The sequence below is a fragment of the Saccostrea cucullata genome, unplaced genomic scaffold (genome assembly GCF_032062105.1).
Source record: "Saccostrea cucullata isolate Sc308-1 unplaced genomic scaffold, CSIRO_AGI_Scuc_v1 ctg2920, whole genome shotgun sequence".
In the NCBI taxonomy this organism is placed as follows: Eukaryota; Metazoa; Mollusca; class Bivalvia; order Ostreida; family Ostreidae; genus Saccostrea; species Saccostrea cuccullata.
The window spans coordinates 17,351-36,304 of NW_026939019.1; the positions used below are offsets into that span (position 1 = coordinate 17,351).

At 33.5% G+C, this 18,954-nt stretch overlaps 3 protein-coding genes across 3 annotated transcripts in view; 2 read left to right on the forward strand and 1 right to left on the reverse strand.

Moving 5' to 3' along the window:
* LOC134252128 (notchless protein homolog 1-like) overlaps positions 1–18,954 on the reverse strand; it is a 74,387-nt gene that overhangs the window by 14,587 nt on the left and 40,846 nt on the right. The gene's annotated exons all lie outside the window — the stretch shown is intronic.
* The window catches only part of LOC134252123 (uncharacterized), a 33,515-nt gene that overhangs the window by 10,957 nt on the left and 3,604 nt on the right, over positions 1–18,954 (forward strand). The window lies entirely within an intron of this gene.
* On the forward strand, positions 254–2,492 carry LOC134252126 (E3 ubiquitin-protein ligase TRIM71-like). The gene is made up of 2 exons (XM_062734564.1): positions 254–331; positions 626–2,492. Exon 2 carries the CDS (start codon positions 626–628, stop codon positions 2,345–2,347), a length of 1,722 nt encoding a protein of 573 aa, XP_062590548.1. The 5' UTR covers positions 254–331; the 3' UTR covers positions 2,348–2,492.

The window sequence follows — 18,954 nt, forward strand, 5'->3', positions numbered from 1 at the left end:
TGGTTTTTGAGAAGAAATTTTTAGCAACAACTACTTTTTTGGGCTCATAAGAGAAAACAAATAAACATATTTATTTACATTATATAACAAAAAATAAAAAAAATTAATTTGTTTACTTTCTAACATTTTCCCCTTCAATAACATATACATGGTACTTCTAAATTATATTCAACAATATTATTCATTCGGTACTTAAGTACAGTTGTACCTGGGAGATTTAAATTTATCTCCAACCAGGAAGTAAAATACAGATCTCGTCTAAGTCTCGACAAAAATCTCACTCCGACATTCCAAAGAAGATCTATACATTTAGAGGTCATTTGTTTAAAAAGTAAGTACATATCTGGGACGCCTGCATACATGAAACTTATATTTTTCTGAAAAGGAGCTTATTGCTAACTCAAGTCCTATTTGTTTAAAATAATCTAAGATCTAATCAACAGAGGAATTTACAACTTTACACCTTTATGGGGCATTCCTTCTCAGTGTGACTTAATAAAATACATGTATATATCGTATTCTGAAATTAATTTTAGTTTAACTTAAACAATTAAATTCAATATGTTAAACTGTTACAATTTTGAAATCCACATGCATGTAACAAACTTTGTAATGTTAATTTTAGATGGCACTTTCCAAACCGAAAATTCCAGACATTCCTCAACACTTTCTAGAGTGTGGTGTTGAAGATTGTGAGAGAAATTGTGAATTCTACTGCAATTCCTGTCATCAACAGATGTGTAAACAATGCAGGGACCAACATCTGAAGATCTCAGAAAATGAGAACCATGAGGTAGTCCTTTATCAACTACGTAAACGACAACTTCCTGTGCAGAAATGCAAGATCCATCCCACTAAAGATATTGATATTTTCTGCAAGGAATGCAATATCCCTTTATGTTCAAAGTGTGCTACAATGCAAGAACACCAGGGGCATCATTTTACTGATTTAGAAACTATCTACACAGATAAGTTTAAATTATGCCAAAAGGAACTCTCTAAAATCCATAATTACTTCATTCCCACGTCACATGATTTACAGAGAGAAGTTCGGGAAGATGCCACAGAAGTTAAACAGATCATGGACAGCATACGGACATCCATGAAGTCTGAAGCCGAGTCTCTCAAAAACATGGTGGACACAGTGCTCTCAGAAAATATTGAAGAATTACACCAAATAGAGAAGTCATTATTGGAGAAATTAAAGAGCCAAGAGAAGACATTTGATGATTATATTGCCTATCTCAGTGACCTTGTTAAAGAGTTCCAGAGTTACCTGTCCTCTACTAAACTTACTAACTTCACAACTAAACTTCCAGAGAACTTACAAATAAAATCCATACCAGAAACCACAAAACCTGTCAAACCAGAATTTTCCTCTGCTCAGTACAGCAAAAAAGATGTTGCTAAATTACTAGGGAAGATAACTGAAACAAATAGAGAGGAAACATTAAGAAGAGTAAAGCCCATGGAAACTGTTTCTTTTTCTACATCAATAAAATCTACAAGTGAACAAGATGATGATGTGAAATCTGACAAGAAACAAACATTGTCTTTATCTGACTCTGTCACCAAGGTCAGGGAGTTCAATGTACCAGGTGTTGATAATGTATTCCATATATCACAAGATCAATCAGACAGACTCTGGATCAGTGACAATGATGGTAATCTTGTCCAAACAGATCTACAGGGGAATGTGATACAGAAGTTAAAAACCAGTGGTGGACGTGGTTACCACACAGTCACACAGGAGAGGGATCTGATCTTTACAGACAAAGACAAGAATGTCATCAATAGGATAACACTGGATAATAAAATCACTGAATTCATTATAACAGGAGACTGGAGACCACACAGCATACACTCCTCCCACATCAATGGGGACTTACTGGTGGGGAGGGTGAAGGGTAAAGAAGGTAAAATCACCAGGTACAACAAGACAGGAAAAGAACTACAGAACATACAGAGGGATAACAAAGGACAGGAACTGTATGGTATACCACACTACGTCATAGAAAACATCAATGGAGATATCTGTACATCAGACTTTTTTAATGGAGTAGTGGTGGTCAATAAATCAGGACAACACAGGTTCTCCTACAAAGGTCAGGGGTTTGGGTTCCGTCCCTATGGAATCTGTACTGATGTCCTCGGTCACATCCTGGTGTGTGATTTGCACACTAACACTGTTCACCTCCTTGAACAGGATGGTCACTTCTTGTCTTTTTTACTCACAGAACAACAAAGGGTATACGCTCCCTGTAGTGTGTGTGTGGCTGATGAGAACAATCTCTGTGTGGGACAACAAGTCTCCAAAAAACTGACAGTTTATAAGTATCTAAAGTGATTATAATTCTATCAGTTGTACATAATTAGAAAACATCAATTTGTGATTTCAAGCACTGAAATGCATATCCTGAATAGTGTTCCTTCAGTTGAACATAATACTGAACAAATTGTACATATTGCAAATTAAATTGAATGGAAAACACTGCATAAACACTTTTTAGCTCTACTGGTCCGAGACCAGAAGAGCTTATGCGATAGTAATGCGTCTGTCGTCCGTCCGTCTGTCTGTAAACAATTTTTCAAAATGCTACTCCTCCTACAGTTTTGGTTTGATTTCAATATAACTTGGCACACAAGTAGACTACACTAAGATACATACTGTAGTTCACTAAATTTTTGCAACACCTTATTTTTGCGAGATAAGCATTGATTCTTGATAAGCGAGACAAAATTTTCACGAATTGCGGTTATTGCTCTATGTAATCCTAAGGAATACTATTATACCCAAGAATTAAATTTTCGCGAGCACACTGCCTCGCATAATTATGCGAAAATAAAGTTCTCGCGAATAAAAAGTGATTTACAGTAATTCTGTGTATCAGTTTTTCATTTCAATGAATGGTGTTGCCGTGGTTATTAAAAATAGCAATTTTTGTGAAAATCATTCAAAATGCTACTCCACCTACAGTTTATTTCTTGATTTCAATACAACTTGGCACACAAGTAGACTACGCTACAGTATTGGTCTCATTTCAGTATTACTTGGCACACAAGTAGTCCACACTAAGATACATAATTCTGTGTATTGGTTTTTGATTTTGATGAACGGTGTTGCTGTGGTTACCAAAAATAGAAATTATTTGTTAAATACTCTAAAAATGCTACTCCTCCTACAGTTTTAGTCTGATTATAATATAATGAGGCATGCAAGTAGACTACACTAAGAACATAGAGACTTAATCAAGGATCATTATTCTATTTATTGCTGTTGAAAAGTTTCAATTCCCAACTGTATAAGTACTTTTCTCTTCCTTTGCTATAAGTACAAACCAGTAGAGCTTCAGTCTCGACAGAGACGTCTGGTTTGGATTTGGAATTAAAAGATACTGTAGACGTATTTAATTTCACGTGTCTAAAATTTCACGGTTTGTTAGAAAGTTACCTTTCACGGTGGTTTTAATTTTACGGAGAATTGTTTGTAAATATTCAGATACTATGACTGTTTCTAGGTAGAAATGACGTGAAATAATAATCACGGTGGTTTAAAGTTCGCGGAAAATTCTTAAATCGTGAACATAGTGAAATTAAAAACACCATAATGTTTTCCACTTCTACAGTATCTGTCTAAATCTTCTATGTTTAAATGATGACAAAATATGACTCAATATTCAGTAACAAGAGGCCCATGGGCCACATCGCTCAGCTGAGCACTGTGGCAAGGAAAAAGTAGAATTGGTTTATTATTGAAAAGTTTAAATCCAAAAGTAGTCCCATGACCAATCTGGTCATTTTTGGTTTTTCTATTCTTGAGAAGATGATTTTTAAGAATTTTCCTATATATGTCTATGTAAAACTGATCAGCCATTGTGGCCCTGCCCTACCCCTGGGGGCCATGATTTGAACAGACTTGAATCTACACTACCTGAGGATGCTTCATGATAAATATGATCAATTATGGATTTGATATTCTTAAGAAGAAGATGTTTCAAGAATTTTCCTATATATTTCTATGTACGAGGGTTGTTCAAAAAGTTCGTGAACGATGTTAATCTTCGTTATACTACTCATTAGAAATTTAAAACAGACACACTATAATATGTAAAAGTATTTGTTTTGTTTATATGTGAAGTTTCATTCCATTCGATTTAACAGAAATTAATTTACTAAATTTAAAATCAACATGTTTTATACCTGCGGAGCACACTTTATGACAATTTAACGTCAAAACATAGCGTCAAGAATTTCTTAAAATACAGTAAAACTTCTCTAAACCGGCCAGCTGCCGGACTGAATAAATTGGCCAGACTAGAGGGGTGGCCGGTTTCCCGAGAATCTAACATACTGAAGAAATTCAGAACTATGACAGATGCTAGGGAAAATATATAAGAAATGTCTACATGTTATTAATTATCGGCAGACACGTAATGTATTCGTAAGGTCTGAAAAAATGAAAATTATTATTGAGGATAAATTCTACATACATGTTGATTCTCATCAAAAGAAATTAAAAAAATAAGAACAGAAAAAAACATGGAAAGTTATTTTATTAACCATATGCGAAGAAATAATCCAGACCCTTTACCTTAACTGAACTCAGTTCTGCATGTGTATCTGTGTATCGCTTACGTCATTTAAAAAATTGTTTGTACTTCAGTTAAAAGTAAATAATGAAAACATTTCTGAACAAAACTTCTGTTATTCTCATTATGAAATTTATGTTTTGATAAACATTTTATTATTATTTTTTTTTCTTTAGCATTTTTTAACAGTGCTCAATTTTAAGGCCGCTTATGTATATCTAAAAAGATGATGCAATATGGCAATGCGATAATTTGTTGATTCATTCTGTGAATTAGATTTATTAGTTGCTTGATATTTTATTAATTCAAGTTTAATTGATGTTAATCATATGTACACAGCTTAGACCGGCCATTTATGTAGTCTGGCACGATGAATACCCCTTCAAGACAACTAAACAATAGAAAACCTATTGAGGCCATATTCAGTTTTTCACACCTCTGACTTCTGGTGGTTAGGCTGTTTTTCACACCTCCGGCCAGTCATTATTACCCCTCCGGCCAATGACAGTTAAAAATCTTGCAATCAAAAAGTGGCCGGTATGATGAGGGGAAATTTCCTATGTTTCTTAACTTTTGTTCTTGGAAAAGTGGCCGGTGTCTGGTTTTCAGGGGTGGCCGGTTTTATGAGAGTTTATGTGTAAAGAAATGTTAAGAATTTTGCCGGGACTTATAAATTTGGCCGATGTTTAGGGAGAACCGGTTTCCAGGGGGGCCGGTTTTGAGAAGTTTCACTGTACTACCCTATAGATTTCACACAGTATAATCCAATGTCCCTTCATTAAATCCCTTTTCTAATATTTGACATTTATTTTTTAAGAATTGCTCTTGTTGTATGATTTCCTTTGTTAAGGTTTTAATTTCTTTTATTACTTAACTCTGCTTTTACAGGATAAGCAACTCTGATGCGCCTGTCTTTCCTTTACGTTCCAACTTTTTAAAGTTTTTGTTCAGATTTTTACAGTTAAACCATTTCTTCACAGATAATCCTCATCCGATACAGAGTCTCTGTCAGTCAAATACTGCCTGTACTATTTGTACACACATGCCTAACCAGCTTGTGAAATATTTTCTTGATTCCTCCAACATTTTTAGAGTTTATTCAGGATTTTTCCTGAGCTAAACACAAAACTGCATCGTTATCTGCTGCTCAGTGACGTTCAAAATGTCATCGTTTTTGTCATTTTCAATAAAGACTACCTATCTTCTCAAGTTAATTTTTTTTTCAACAAAGCAATTTATAAAGCCATAATTTGGTACACGAATTGAGGTATTTATTCTTAATGTGAATTTCTAGGTTGTTTTTCGTTTTTGCTCAATTTTACAGAGAATATGACTACAGACATTATTAAGTGTATTGTCTGTAACTTACTACATTTTGACCTCCTCTGCAATGCAATTCTTGCATTCCTAAAATCTGGATAAGTTGTGAATAAATGGTAATATTTTGAGAAAAAATAATGCAAATCATTTGGATTTATTGTTAAGAATTTCTACCAAGTTTGGATAACATATGACGTCAAATTAAAACGATATGAAAGTTGTCCATGAACTTTTCGAACAACCCTCGTAAAACTTTGATCGGCCATTGTGGCCCTGCCCTACCCCAGGGGGTCATGATTTGAACAAATTTGAATCTACACTACCTAAGGATGCTTCCATATAAAAATGATCAATTATGGCTTTGTTATTCTTGAGAAGATTTTTAAAGAATTTTCCTTTATGTCTCTATGTAGGCAGGGGATGCTCACTCCTCCATGGCACCTGATCCCACCTCTGATATTTCGGAGGTCCGTGTTTGCTCTGCTCTTATTTTGTATATTATTTAATGGATGTTGAGATTGAATACTGTTCGTTATTTCCATATCCTTCTATATGTCTCTATATATGTAAAACTTGGGTTTTCTGCCATACCCCTGGGGGTCATTATTTTAACAATTTAGAATCTACAGTTACCCCAACAGGATGCTTCCACTTACTTATTTCAGCTTTTATGCCCCAGCACTTCCTGAGAAGAAGATTTTTAAAGTTTTTTCCTATATACATGTTTTTATGTTAATTTTTGATTCCTTATTGTGGCCCCGCCAAACCCCAAGGGTTCATGATTTTAACAATTTAGAATCTACAATACCCCAGGATGCTTCCAAATAAATTTCAGCTTTTCTGGTACAGTGGTTCTTGAAGAAGATTTTTTAAACATGATCCTAATTCTTGTGTATTATGAAGTTTGCAAGACGGTTTTTGAGAAGCAATTTTTACCAACCACTACTTTTTTGGGCTCATAAGAGCTAACAAATAAACATAAATATTTATTTACTAGGGATGTCAACGAGTACCTGGTTAACCGGGTACTCGATCAAACGAACGAGTATCGAATACTAAAATCTTTACTTGGTTACTCGGATGTATATTTTTGAATGTTTCTAAACTTATTCATTAATGCATTAAGCAATCTGTTATATTACTTAAACACGCATTCTCAATTTATAGTGCCAAATCGACTTTGGGAAAAGTCAAAAAATTTTGTGAACAGAAACTAACACTTTTATATGTCATTTGAAACATTGAAGTGTATAGTTATTAAAAATCACAATTTGATTTACATACTTCATGCCGTGTTTTGTTGACCTCCTTCGAAATGAATGCGGTTGGAGGGCTAATTTTACACCAAGATATTTACGTGATGTTGAAAAGCCATATTTGGAAACGAAAGAATTTTAGTGAAAAATACAAAATTAAGATAATACACATCGAATTTTATTAACTATAAACATTTCTGAAACCGTTTAAGCACATTTGTAAAAGGGTGTGGAATCTTTGATTCAATTATTAGTAAAAACAATACAGGCATAATTTTCACTTAAATGAAATTATTTTCTTTTTATTTTAAAAAGTTTTTATCAAATCTGATGATAAGCTAAATAATGACAATATTACCTAAAATACTTCATTATTTAATTCTTTATTAATCTATTCAGAAAAACGCAAATTATTTTAAATATCAGCAGGTAAAATATTTCGCCATTACCTGATTACGAAGTGTTTGTTAAATATCACGTAAATATCGCACATAGATATCATACAAAAATAAAAGTATATTCGGGGAAAAATAAATATTTTATTTCAAATTATTGAATTTAATGAATTTTCTGAACTGTGTTCTTGACAAAGGGTTGAATTGAAAATTCAAGTTATTACTTATCTGTAGAGGAATCATTTAATTTATGACACCCCCCCCCTTCCATCATTTAATCTTTTGATTATTTCAATTGCTTAACTGCTTGTGAAAACTTTATCGTCAAAGCTCTAAAACAAGACAAAGTTACCCCCACCACCCTTAAAAAGGTTTGTTAATAATTACATTTGCAAATAATATGTGCTCTATAGAGCAATATACGTATTTTCTTCATTAATATATCGTAAATTGAATATTCAGTACCATTAAAGCATAGACGCATATGTTCTAAGTTCTACATGTATGTCTAAGCAACAATTTAAATGGGAAGAATCAGGTGCACAATTTAATACATGTATTTCTTATGCAAAGCAAAAAAATGGAAATGGATTCAATATCGACCAGTTTCCTGACACCCAACACTCACAGCCGTCTTTTTTCTTTAACCCGATGTGGACCCCCCCCCCCCCCCCCCCCCCATGCAGCGCATCGCCTTTTATGTGGAATTATATTTCCTACGAAAAATGATAGTTTCTTCTTCAAAATGTTTAGCTTGGTATACAATTTAAGTGTATACTACGATTTTTCTAAGTTGATGATACACTATCAGTTCAAACAAACAGCAAAATACAAACTTTAAGAAAGTCTTGTTTCAGATTTATGTTCTGAATGATAACGTGCATTACACTTAAAACTATGCAATATTAACCAATTGCTCAAAATGGAAACATTCGATCATTAAACCACAATTCTACTTGTGAATAATATTACTCGTATATCAATTCAATTTTCAAATCACACGGATGCACAATATATTGTGTAAAAAAGGTTCACCTTTGCATGTGCATTTCCATTTGCATTTCTGCACTCTTGTTACAAAAAATAATGCCATTTTAAGAAAGAGTGTATTTCTTCATGTTTTTTTCTTTTAAATAATTAAAATTCACTTGAAAATCTGTTCAAACAGCTTTAGATTTTAATTTTAATTTACCTTTAACATGGTAACGTAAATATTGGTAACGTAAATATCGGTAACGTAAATATCATTCTGAGATTTATCGTAACTTTTAATGCTGTTATTTAATTATTCCACTTTTAAATGAAGGCATATTCTAGTGCTTGAGTGTAAGGCAATTTGACCCATAGGAAACAGTGAAGTTCTCTTACTTAATTAGTGAATAAATACTAACACGTAAATATCGATGAATTTTTTAACCACTTGGACTTATAAGAAAAGGGGGGCTATTTTCTGTAAATACAGATAAACAGTGTCTTTTTTAACATTCCATGCAATAGAAGAGGTGTTCATGGTGTTAAAAAGTTACAACTTAATCCTATAGAGTCCGTTCAGCAATCCTCCAAGTCCTTTTGAATTTCCAAATAGAAAAGTAATGATTTTGCGGTGACATCAAAATTTGACAAATAAATTAATTTTTTTAAAAATTTGTGACACGCATATGTGTGAAGGGTGTGATATTCAGAAAATATAACTCAAATGTAGGACAATCTTGCTAAGAAAAAGATATGTAAGTGATTTACAACTTCTTTTTGGTTTAAAATAAAAACTTCACTATGATAGGCGACAGTAACGTAAATATCTATTTCTGCTATAAAATGCGATTTTCGCCTGAGACAGTCAATCAAGTTACAACAAACAATTGTTGTATTTTAATCAACAACCAACAATGGTTCATATGACTGGCAGAAAATAAAATTTATTAGTAATTTTATATTAATTAAAACACGGTACATTTTTTAAAGCGAATTGAGACTATAATTTGAGAATCAGTGTAAAATGCCTCTTGCACTTGTACATGCAGTAATTAGGGTTTCCTACGCCTCCAAATGACCGTAATTGCCTAGCTGTGACAGTGTTTATACAGTAATTATCGTGACCAAGCACCTATTACCTGGCTTTTCTCACCTTCGGCTGTCTTCTACTCTTACTTTTGGTTTGCTTTAATTATTTGTTTTTACTGAACATCGTTTAAGGTAAGTCACTCCTCAGCTTTTAAGAAAAGTTCATGCAGAAGCTTTTACTTCAAAACTACTTATTTAAATTCAATTTTTATAACATATTTAAATTCAACAATGTAAATTTTTTAACATTCAATGAAAAAACTGCTCAAAAATCTACAAAGAAGCAAGATTTATGAGGGACTATTTCTTTTGGTGGAAGGATATTTAGCAGAAAATTCTGCAAATCTGCACATTTATAAAATTTAATGTAATGGAAATTTAGCCTCACATACTTTTACTCGGAGAATATTTTCCGTTTTGATATTGCTAAATATATTTAATATAGGTCTTAATTTATAGTTTTAGACTAATTAAGTTTTACACCTTCCCTCAACAAACTTTTCCAAAAAATGAAAATATATTGAACAAGTCAAGGTCAAATTTACACCATTTTTTGCCTAAAAAACACATATTTTGACAAATATTTCAAAATTAACTTTTTCTTTCATTATTTTAAACTACTCGATACTTGTGACTGATCAGCACTCAAGTCGTAAAAAGTTTGATATAAGAAAATTTTTTATAGCCTATTAAGTTTTTTAAGGTAGATCGCGGGTTTACTGTATGCCTGAAAACATAGGCTTAAAATATGTCATCTAACACCTCTCGTTTTAAATTTTTCCCTCTGAAATTTTTTGGAGATTCGTCTGAGTGGTTAAATTGTAATCGTAATTCAAATGCGCTAATGTTGATGAGAACAGGTGACGCTTTTACAATCAAATATATAGTAAAATGCCCCTTTTCAGCCGGTATACGCATTTCAAAACCATGGTCATAACGTAAAAATGAAGCAGATGAATTTTATATAACTCGATTCAATGAATGTGAAGTTAATTTAGAATCGATCTATTAGGCCAATTTTTTTTTTTTGTTGTTTTACGGATCCGCCGACCCCATTTTTTTAAGTTTTGGAAAAAAAATAAAAATTCCATTCAATCCTTTTTTTTAATCGCCGATCGAACTTGACTTCAATCATAATAAAAAAAATCCGGAAATGACCGTACATTGTTTGAATTTTAATTAGTTGTGATCAGATTCATGTAAACGCTTCCATTATAGACCCTAAAACTCTGCAAGCGTTTTATAGACAGAGATGAAATAAGTATGACGGCCATGTGAAACATTTTAGGTTTATCAAAACAGAATATAAATGTTTTATGGACATTAGTAAATGTATGACGGTTTTTATGAGCTGATCAGACTGGTGATGATTCTATATGTGATGTTATCTGATCAGTGAATGGAGTGTGGTGGTTGAGGAAATTACAGCCAAAACCAAAGAATCTGATGTCATCACTTGCACTCCATCCGACACCCATAACTTTTCTTGAGGGTTTGGCGAAGTTTTCAACAGTTTATCTAATGGTTAGTTAACAGTTCATATAATATTTATGACATTTTTAAAAGCACATGTTTGACTGTATTTTAAAATTCTGTAAGACGTGTTGTCAATGTCAATTGTTACAGTGTCAGAGAAATAAAAAAGATTTTTTGTCATTGTTCAGGTAAGAATCTATCAAATGATGTGAAAGAAATGCTCCTTAACGTTTTAAATTTTAGATTTGGAAAGGAACTGACTCATCAGGATGTTCTAAGACAAAAAATGTTTGTATGAGAGTCATAGGAATGTGAAACCCTATAGGGATGACTTATCATTCTAGTTAGTTTATTTGTGTCCATTGATTGTGCACTGAATTTTAGTTTTATACGGTTTAAGAAAAGGTATTATTTGAATTTGATTAAACTTCTATTATTTTACAGGGGGTTGTGTAAAATTTGCTGAAGTGTGTTTTTCTGTGGCAATGTGGACGTAGCAGGGAGAGGACATCCTTATCCAGTCATAGACATACACAGAAAAGTTTACCATTGTTCACATAATATGTCTCTCTGCTCAGAGAATCATTCTTTTTTAGCGAGGAATGCCAAGAAAGACATTTCTGTGCAATGTTCTGAGGTTGATTTCCCCAACTACTTTGATATGCTGCATATTAAAAGTTTTGAACATTGAACGCTTGTTTTTTTTTTTTTTTTTTTTTTTTTGTAGCCACCCAACGGACATTTTCCAAAAAAAAATCCGTAAAACAACTAATAAAAAAAAAATGGCCTTAAAAAAAATTAATATGTGTTCACGCTCAATTTCTTGCAAAAAAACTTTAAAGTTTTACAATTTTCTATCAAAAATGATATTTTCTTCATGACATTATATAACGTTGGTGCGACGTCATTATTTTCGTTTGTTTGCATGACAAAAAAAAAAAATGATTTAATCAACAATTCATTCAAAACAAGCATTCTGAGAGTATTGCATAAGAACATTTTCAAACATATATGTTTGTGTATCATTTTCATTTATTGATAAAAATGTACCAGCTTTTAAAGCGGAAATAGTGCAACTGAATTAAAATGGTTTTACAGCCTACATTGTATACATTTATACTTCATAGAATATATTCTGCCGAAATATGGCTGAAATATTGCCGATTCGGCGTTAAACAATATAAAATCAATCAATCAATAAATCATAGAATGAATTCATTTTGTCTATCACTGAATTATCAGACTTCTGTTTTCCCTCCAAATTGCCGTAAAGGCCATATCTTATCATTATTTTGCCGATATATAGAATACTATAGAAAACATACAGTTTACTATAGAAAACAGGTTACAATATTATATAAAACGTTTACTACTATATGCTCGAGCCCCCTCAGTGGAAACGCCTGTTGCCCCCTCCTTTTTTTCTCTTTTGCTTGTCAAGGAAATTTTTTTTGTTTATAGGTTAATAGGACACTAACTGAAAAAAATATGGTTGTGCCCTCTAATTGATTTTGCTTCCTATGGGCCAGCAACTTTTGCCTTGACACCCCCCCCCCACCCCTCCACACACACACACACACAAAACATCAATTGGAGTTGTATGTCGAATTGCTATTCATTGTCAATAATAAAAGAGTCCGAGTTAATAGATGACAATTCATAGGACGTAGATATTTTATTTGTAATATTTCATTTGTGAAATTTTATTTGGCGATGTTACCTAAATCAATAACGTCTCTCCTGTTGATTATCATATAGTTTACCCCCCCCCCCCCCCTCCAAAAAAAAAAACAGTAAGACAAATTTCGTGTTCAAATGAAATATATCATATATTGTCTATTTCTTTCTCGTTTTAAAAATCTTGTACTTAGGTCATACAATATTATTGCACATAAGAATATTACCAATCGTAATATCGTAAAAGGCATACATCATCACGAAGAAAATGGATATTTACTTTGTATATCGTTTTATCTAGAGATGATTGTTGTTTAAAAGAAACAAAAATAAAGTAGATTAGTATGTAGGCTAAATTAAACAAACAAAACAAAATTCATAAAAGTGAACAAAAATACTAAACTGCAGGTCAGACATTCCGGCGGTGGATCTGTCTTTGTATTGTAGCAACAAAAAGGTAATGGTATTTTAGAAAGGTACATACACACATGCTGAAGATAGCAGCGTTAAAAACTACTTGTAATGTAAAAGACCGCCTTGATCAAAACATCATTTATTTTCAATTACATACAAAAAATATTTAAATACATTAAGCAAGCTTTATATTTTACTGCAATTGCTGAAGATTTATTTTGCTTGCTTATCTGAACGCGGTAAGCTTTTTACGTCAAATCCTATTGTGACGTCAGCAAACCCCCGATCTACCTTAATACCCCAAATATGTTATTTTTTAGTGCAAAAAGGCCACACAATAATTTACGCGCATTAATTTGCAAGATTTGTTTAATGATAAATATTATTCAAACTTGTTTACGTAAAATAAGATTATATTTATTGCCATGCTTACATCTAATCAAATATTATAAGGGTTAAAGTAATTAACCAAAGAGATGAAATTTAAGTGCAAAAAGGTCAACTTAAATGTACCGTAGATCAGTAGGATGCACACTGACCTCCTATTTTCTTTGCGATTTTGAGTTACACTTTATGAGTACTTATCCAAAATATACTTCTCAAAAAATCCTTGATATAACAAATTTCAGAAGTGACTTACCTTAAAGACTAATTTTTTAAAATAAATTAAATATTAAATTGTCAATTCTCTGAGAAGCCGTTAAATGATATTACACGTGCGATTGTTGATTGGTTGTGTTTGATTACATGCCAATACAAATGGCTGAAGGCAAAGGCTTTAAAATACCGATTTCCATCGTTTCACCAAACTACAAAATACTGTCCCAGTAAAACTATAAAATATAGGAGTGAAAAAGTGTACGAACATCATAAATCCGCTCTGATAGAAGAACTTGATCAAGTTCTAGTTGATACGGTACGTAGCTCTGACGACTGATACCAGGACCCAAAATGCAACAAATGCAACAAAGTTACATTACATTTACGGAGTAGATGTTTTTTTTTTTAAAACAAGAGGCCCACGGGCCTTATAGGTCACCTGAGTATTGTGTAACAACTTTCAAACAATTAAATTTGGTTTGTGTTTTAAACCAGAGCCCATGAAAATCACAATTCACAATTTTGAAAGAGGCACCACTGCTTATCATATTTATTAACTTAGCATGCTTACTCTTTTTACTTTATACCCAGAGGAAGATCAGAGTAACAAGAGAAAATGCACTTCCACTTTATACCCAGTTGTGCACCTTAACCCAAAGGAAACACTGACCCAGGGGCCACATATTTCAAAATTTTGCAAATTTTATCATAAAATGGTTGATTAATACCAAAGAGCAGATTTCAAAAGCATTAATTTATTTTCAGACCATGTAATCCCCCCCCCCCACTCTGACCCAGGGACATAAAAACCTTTTTGCTAGATTCACCTTACTTTATCATAAATATATATACTTGGATCAAAAACGTAATATCCAGAAGCAAAAAAAAAAAATGATTTTCAAAGAATTAATATATTTTCACTATATAATCAATAAAGCCCCGCCCTAACACCAGAACCCCTAACTCTGGGACCATAAAATTCACAATTTTGGAAAAGTTTGGAAAAGACACTCATGCTCATCATAGCTATGTACTTAGTTAGTTTATTTAATAAACAGAAGAATAAAAGAAGATTTTCAAAGAAATAATACATTTTCACCATATAATCTATATAGCCCTGCCCTAACACCAGAACACCTGACCAAATCTGGAAGAGACACTCTTGCTCATCATAACTATGTACTTAGTCAGTTTATTTATTACCTAGGAGCAGAGAAGATTTTCAATTCAAAGAAATAAAACATTTTCACTATATAATCTATACAGCCCCACCCTAGCACTAGAACCCTTGACCCTGGGGCCATAAAATTCACAATTTTGAAAAAGGCACTCTTGCTTATCATAACTATGTGCTTAGTTAGTTTATTTAATACTCAGAAGCAGAGAAGAATATTTTCAAAGAATTAATGCATTTTCACTATATAATCAATAGAGCCCCGCCCCAACACCAGAACACCTGACCCTGGGGCCATAAAATTCACAAATCTGGAAGAGACACTCTTGCTTATCATAACTATGTATTTACTAATAGTTAGTTTATTTAATACCCAGGAGCTGAGAAGAAGATTTTCAAACAAATAATGCATTATCACTATATAATCTACATAGCCACGCCCTAGCACTAGAAACCCTGACCCTAGGGCCATGAATTTCATAATTTTGGTAAAGGACTCAATGCTCATTACATTCATGCCAACAATTTGCCTGCTTGATGTCCAGGTCTAAAGAAGAAGATTTTTAAATATTGCAATAATTTTAGTGGTTTTGGCCTCACCTCTCAGGCCCCCGGAGGGGGGCGGGGACCATAAAATTCAAAATTTTTGTTCCCCTTCACCCATAGATGCTGTATACCGAATTTGGTTGAAATTCAGAGAAGAAGCTGAAAATGTTCAAATGTTAACACATGACACACGACGACGGACGAAAACGGATAGCAGTAGGTCACCTGAGTTATATAAATTATATTCAACAATATTATTCATTCGGTACTAAAGTACAGTTGTACTTGGGAGATTTAAATTTATCTCCAACCAGGAAATAAATTACAGATCTCGTCTAAGTCTCACCAAAAATCTCACTACGACATTCTAAAGAAGATATATACATTTAGAGGTAATGATGATGTGACATAACTGCTATCTGGGGCCCCTTTTTCCACGACGAATTATATTTAATCTACAACGATGTTGGTAGTTTTCAAACATGAGTGAATAAATACGACGCCTTTAGAATAGTTTCAATAGTTCAGGCACATTTGAATTATGAGATATACTTCATTATTATATGATTGAATAATTTCTATCTCCCTGATTGGCTGAGATCCAACTATGTTAGAAAAATACTACGTTGTATTGACCTGCACGTGACGTTCCAGGTGAATACAAGGAATTATTTTCTCAACATTGATCTATAAATAGATCAGGAAATTCCAAATTGATACAAATTGTTTTGGAAAGCTACTTAAACGACTATTACTTTTTTTCATGTGAACAAAACATAAGCGAATGTATATATTTTTGGATGAGGGTGGTAAGAGAGGACGCAGGGACCCCTCTCCAACACTTTTACTGAACAACAACTTGTACTTTTTCGTAGTCAGTTTTCCTGATAATACTCCTTTCTTTCAAAATCTATCCTATAAAAAAGACTGACATTATATTTTTTTTCACGGCATCTAAAATTGATAAAAAAAAACATTTCAAATTGATACGACTGGTAAAGTTTATTTACATTTTAATTCTACTTCTCTCTTGTATTTGGCGATGTCTTAATTAAATGCAAACAAGTAATGAGCTCTATAATTTTATCAGTGAATCATATAATAAAACAATTATTGCTGTTTTTTAGTCAATACAATGATTTAGCCATCTTCGAAGTACAATATTCACCTCGCCCTTCGGGCTCAGTGAATATTGTACTCCTCAGATGGCTAAATCATTGTATTGACCTCAAAAACAGCAATAATTGTATATTATCTTTGATTTTTTAGACCCTATCACAGCTAAATTCGGCCAGGTTTGTGCGAATATTTTCTTTTATGGCAAGAGAATGGGCGGGTCTTAGTACAATAGTGGGATATGCGTGTCCGAGAAGACCTTATATGGCTATTGTTATTATTTCGCACTTTTTCATTGTCCAATCCGATGACAGAACAACAAAACATGCTGGTTAACTACGCTTACATTTTACCACAGACACGTGGTTTAGGTCTATTTACCTTTTATCCTTTTCTACATTTCAAACTTTTATAATGGTTAGCCAATGCTATTTATACTTAATAATATGCATAGATTTTCAGCATTTACGGTTTTTAGGACAAGAAATACACATGAAACTTGTATTCACCGATATTCGGGAATACGTGTAGACCTAGCCAATTGCTCACCAAACACGCTACAAAACTTTAAACTAATGTATATCATGTTTATTCTATCAACTGTTTGTAACTGTATACAAGAGGCCCATGGGCCTTATAGGTCACCTGAGCATTATTCAACAACTTTCCAGTGATTGAATTTGATCCATGTTTTAAGCCAGATGCTATAGCATTTACAATTTGGTCATCATAACTATACACTTTACAGTTCCTTAGTTTGGTTGCTTAATACCCATAGGCATGGTAGGGGAACAAAAAATGCATTTCAACAAATCAGTAATATTCAGCAATAATCAGTTGTGCCGCTACCACACATGAACCCTTTACTCTTAGGCCTAGATCCACACATTGCACAATTTTTGGAAAGGCATCCTTGCTTTTCAAAAATATTTGATAAATACCAAGGAGCACATTTCAAACAATTCATTCATTTTTAGTCTATAAGTACAGCCCCCCCCCCCCCCCCCTCTATGGTACAACTGACCCTGGGGTCTTGAAATTTACAATTCTGGAAGGTTAGGTCCCTTGCTCATAACTATATAGGTATTTCATCTGTTTAAAGTCTAGGAGCAAAGAAGAAAATATTCAAAGATTTCATGTTTTTTTCACTATACATGCATAATCAATACACCCCCCCAACACCAGAATCCCTGAACCTGCGGCCATAAAATTCACAATTTTGGTAGAGGCACTCTTGCTCATCATAACTATGTACTTAGTTAGTTTATTTAATACCCAGGAGCAGAGAAGATTTTCAAAGAATTCATGTATTTTCACTATATAATCAATAGAGCCCAGCCCTAACCCCAGAACCCCTGACCCTGGGGCCACAAAATTCACAATTTTGGTAGAGGCACTCTTGCTCATCATAACTATGTACTTAGTTAGTTAATTTGATACCCAGGAGCAGAGAATAAGATTTTCAAAGAATTCATGTATTTTCACTATATAATCAATAGAGTCCCACCCTAACAATGTACCCCAGAACCCCTGACCCTGGGGCCATAAAGTTCACAATTTTGGTAGAGGCACTCTTGCTCATCATAACTATGTACTTAGTTAGTTTATTAAATACCCAGGAGCAGAGGAGAAGATTTTCAAAGAATTCATGTATTTTCACTATATAATCAATAGAGCCCCGCCCTTACCCCAGAACCCCTGACCCTGGGGCCATAAAATTCACAATTTTGGTAGAGTCACTCTTGCTCATCATAACTATGTACTTAGTTAGTTTATTTAATACCCAGGAGCAGAGAAGAAGATTTTTAAAGAAATAATGCATTTTCACTATATACTTTTTTAGCCCCGCCCTAGCACAAGTACCCCTGACCCCAGGGCCATGAATTTCACAATTTTGGTAAAGGACTCAATGCTGATTACAATCATGCAAACAGTTTGACTGCTTGATGTCCAGGAGTAAAGAAGAAGATTTTTAAAGATTGCATTAAATTTAGTGGTTTTGGCCCCACCCCTCAGGCCCCAGGGGGGCAGGAATCATGAAATTCACAATTTTTGTTCCCCTTCACCCATAGATGCTTTGTGCCAAATTTGGTTGAAATTGGTTCAGTGGTTTCAGAGAAGAAGCTGAAAATGTTCAAAAGTTTACGACCGATTGACGACGAACGACGAACGACGTACGACGAACGACGGACGAAGACGGACGAAAACAGATAGCAATAGGTCACCTGAGTGACTCAGGTGACCTAAAAATTAGCCCCCCCCCTTAGCACTAGAACCCCTGACCCTGGGGCCATAAAATTCACAATTTTGGTAGAGGCACTCTTGCTCAT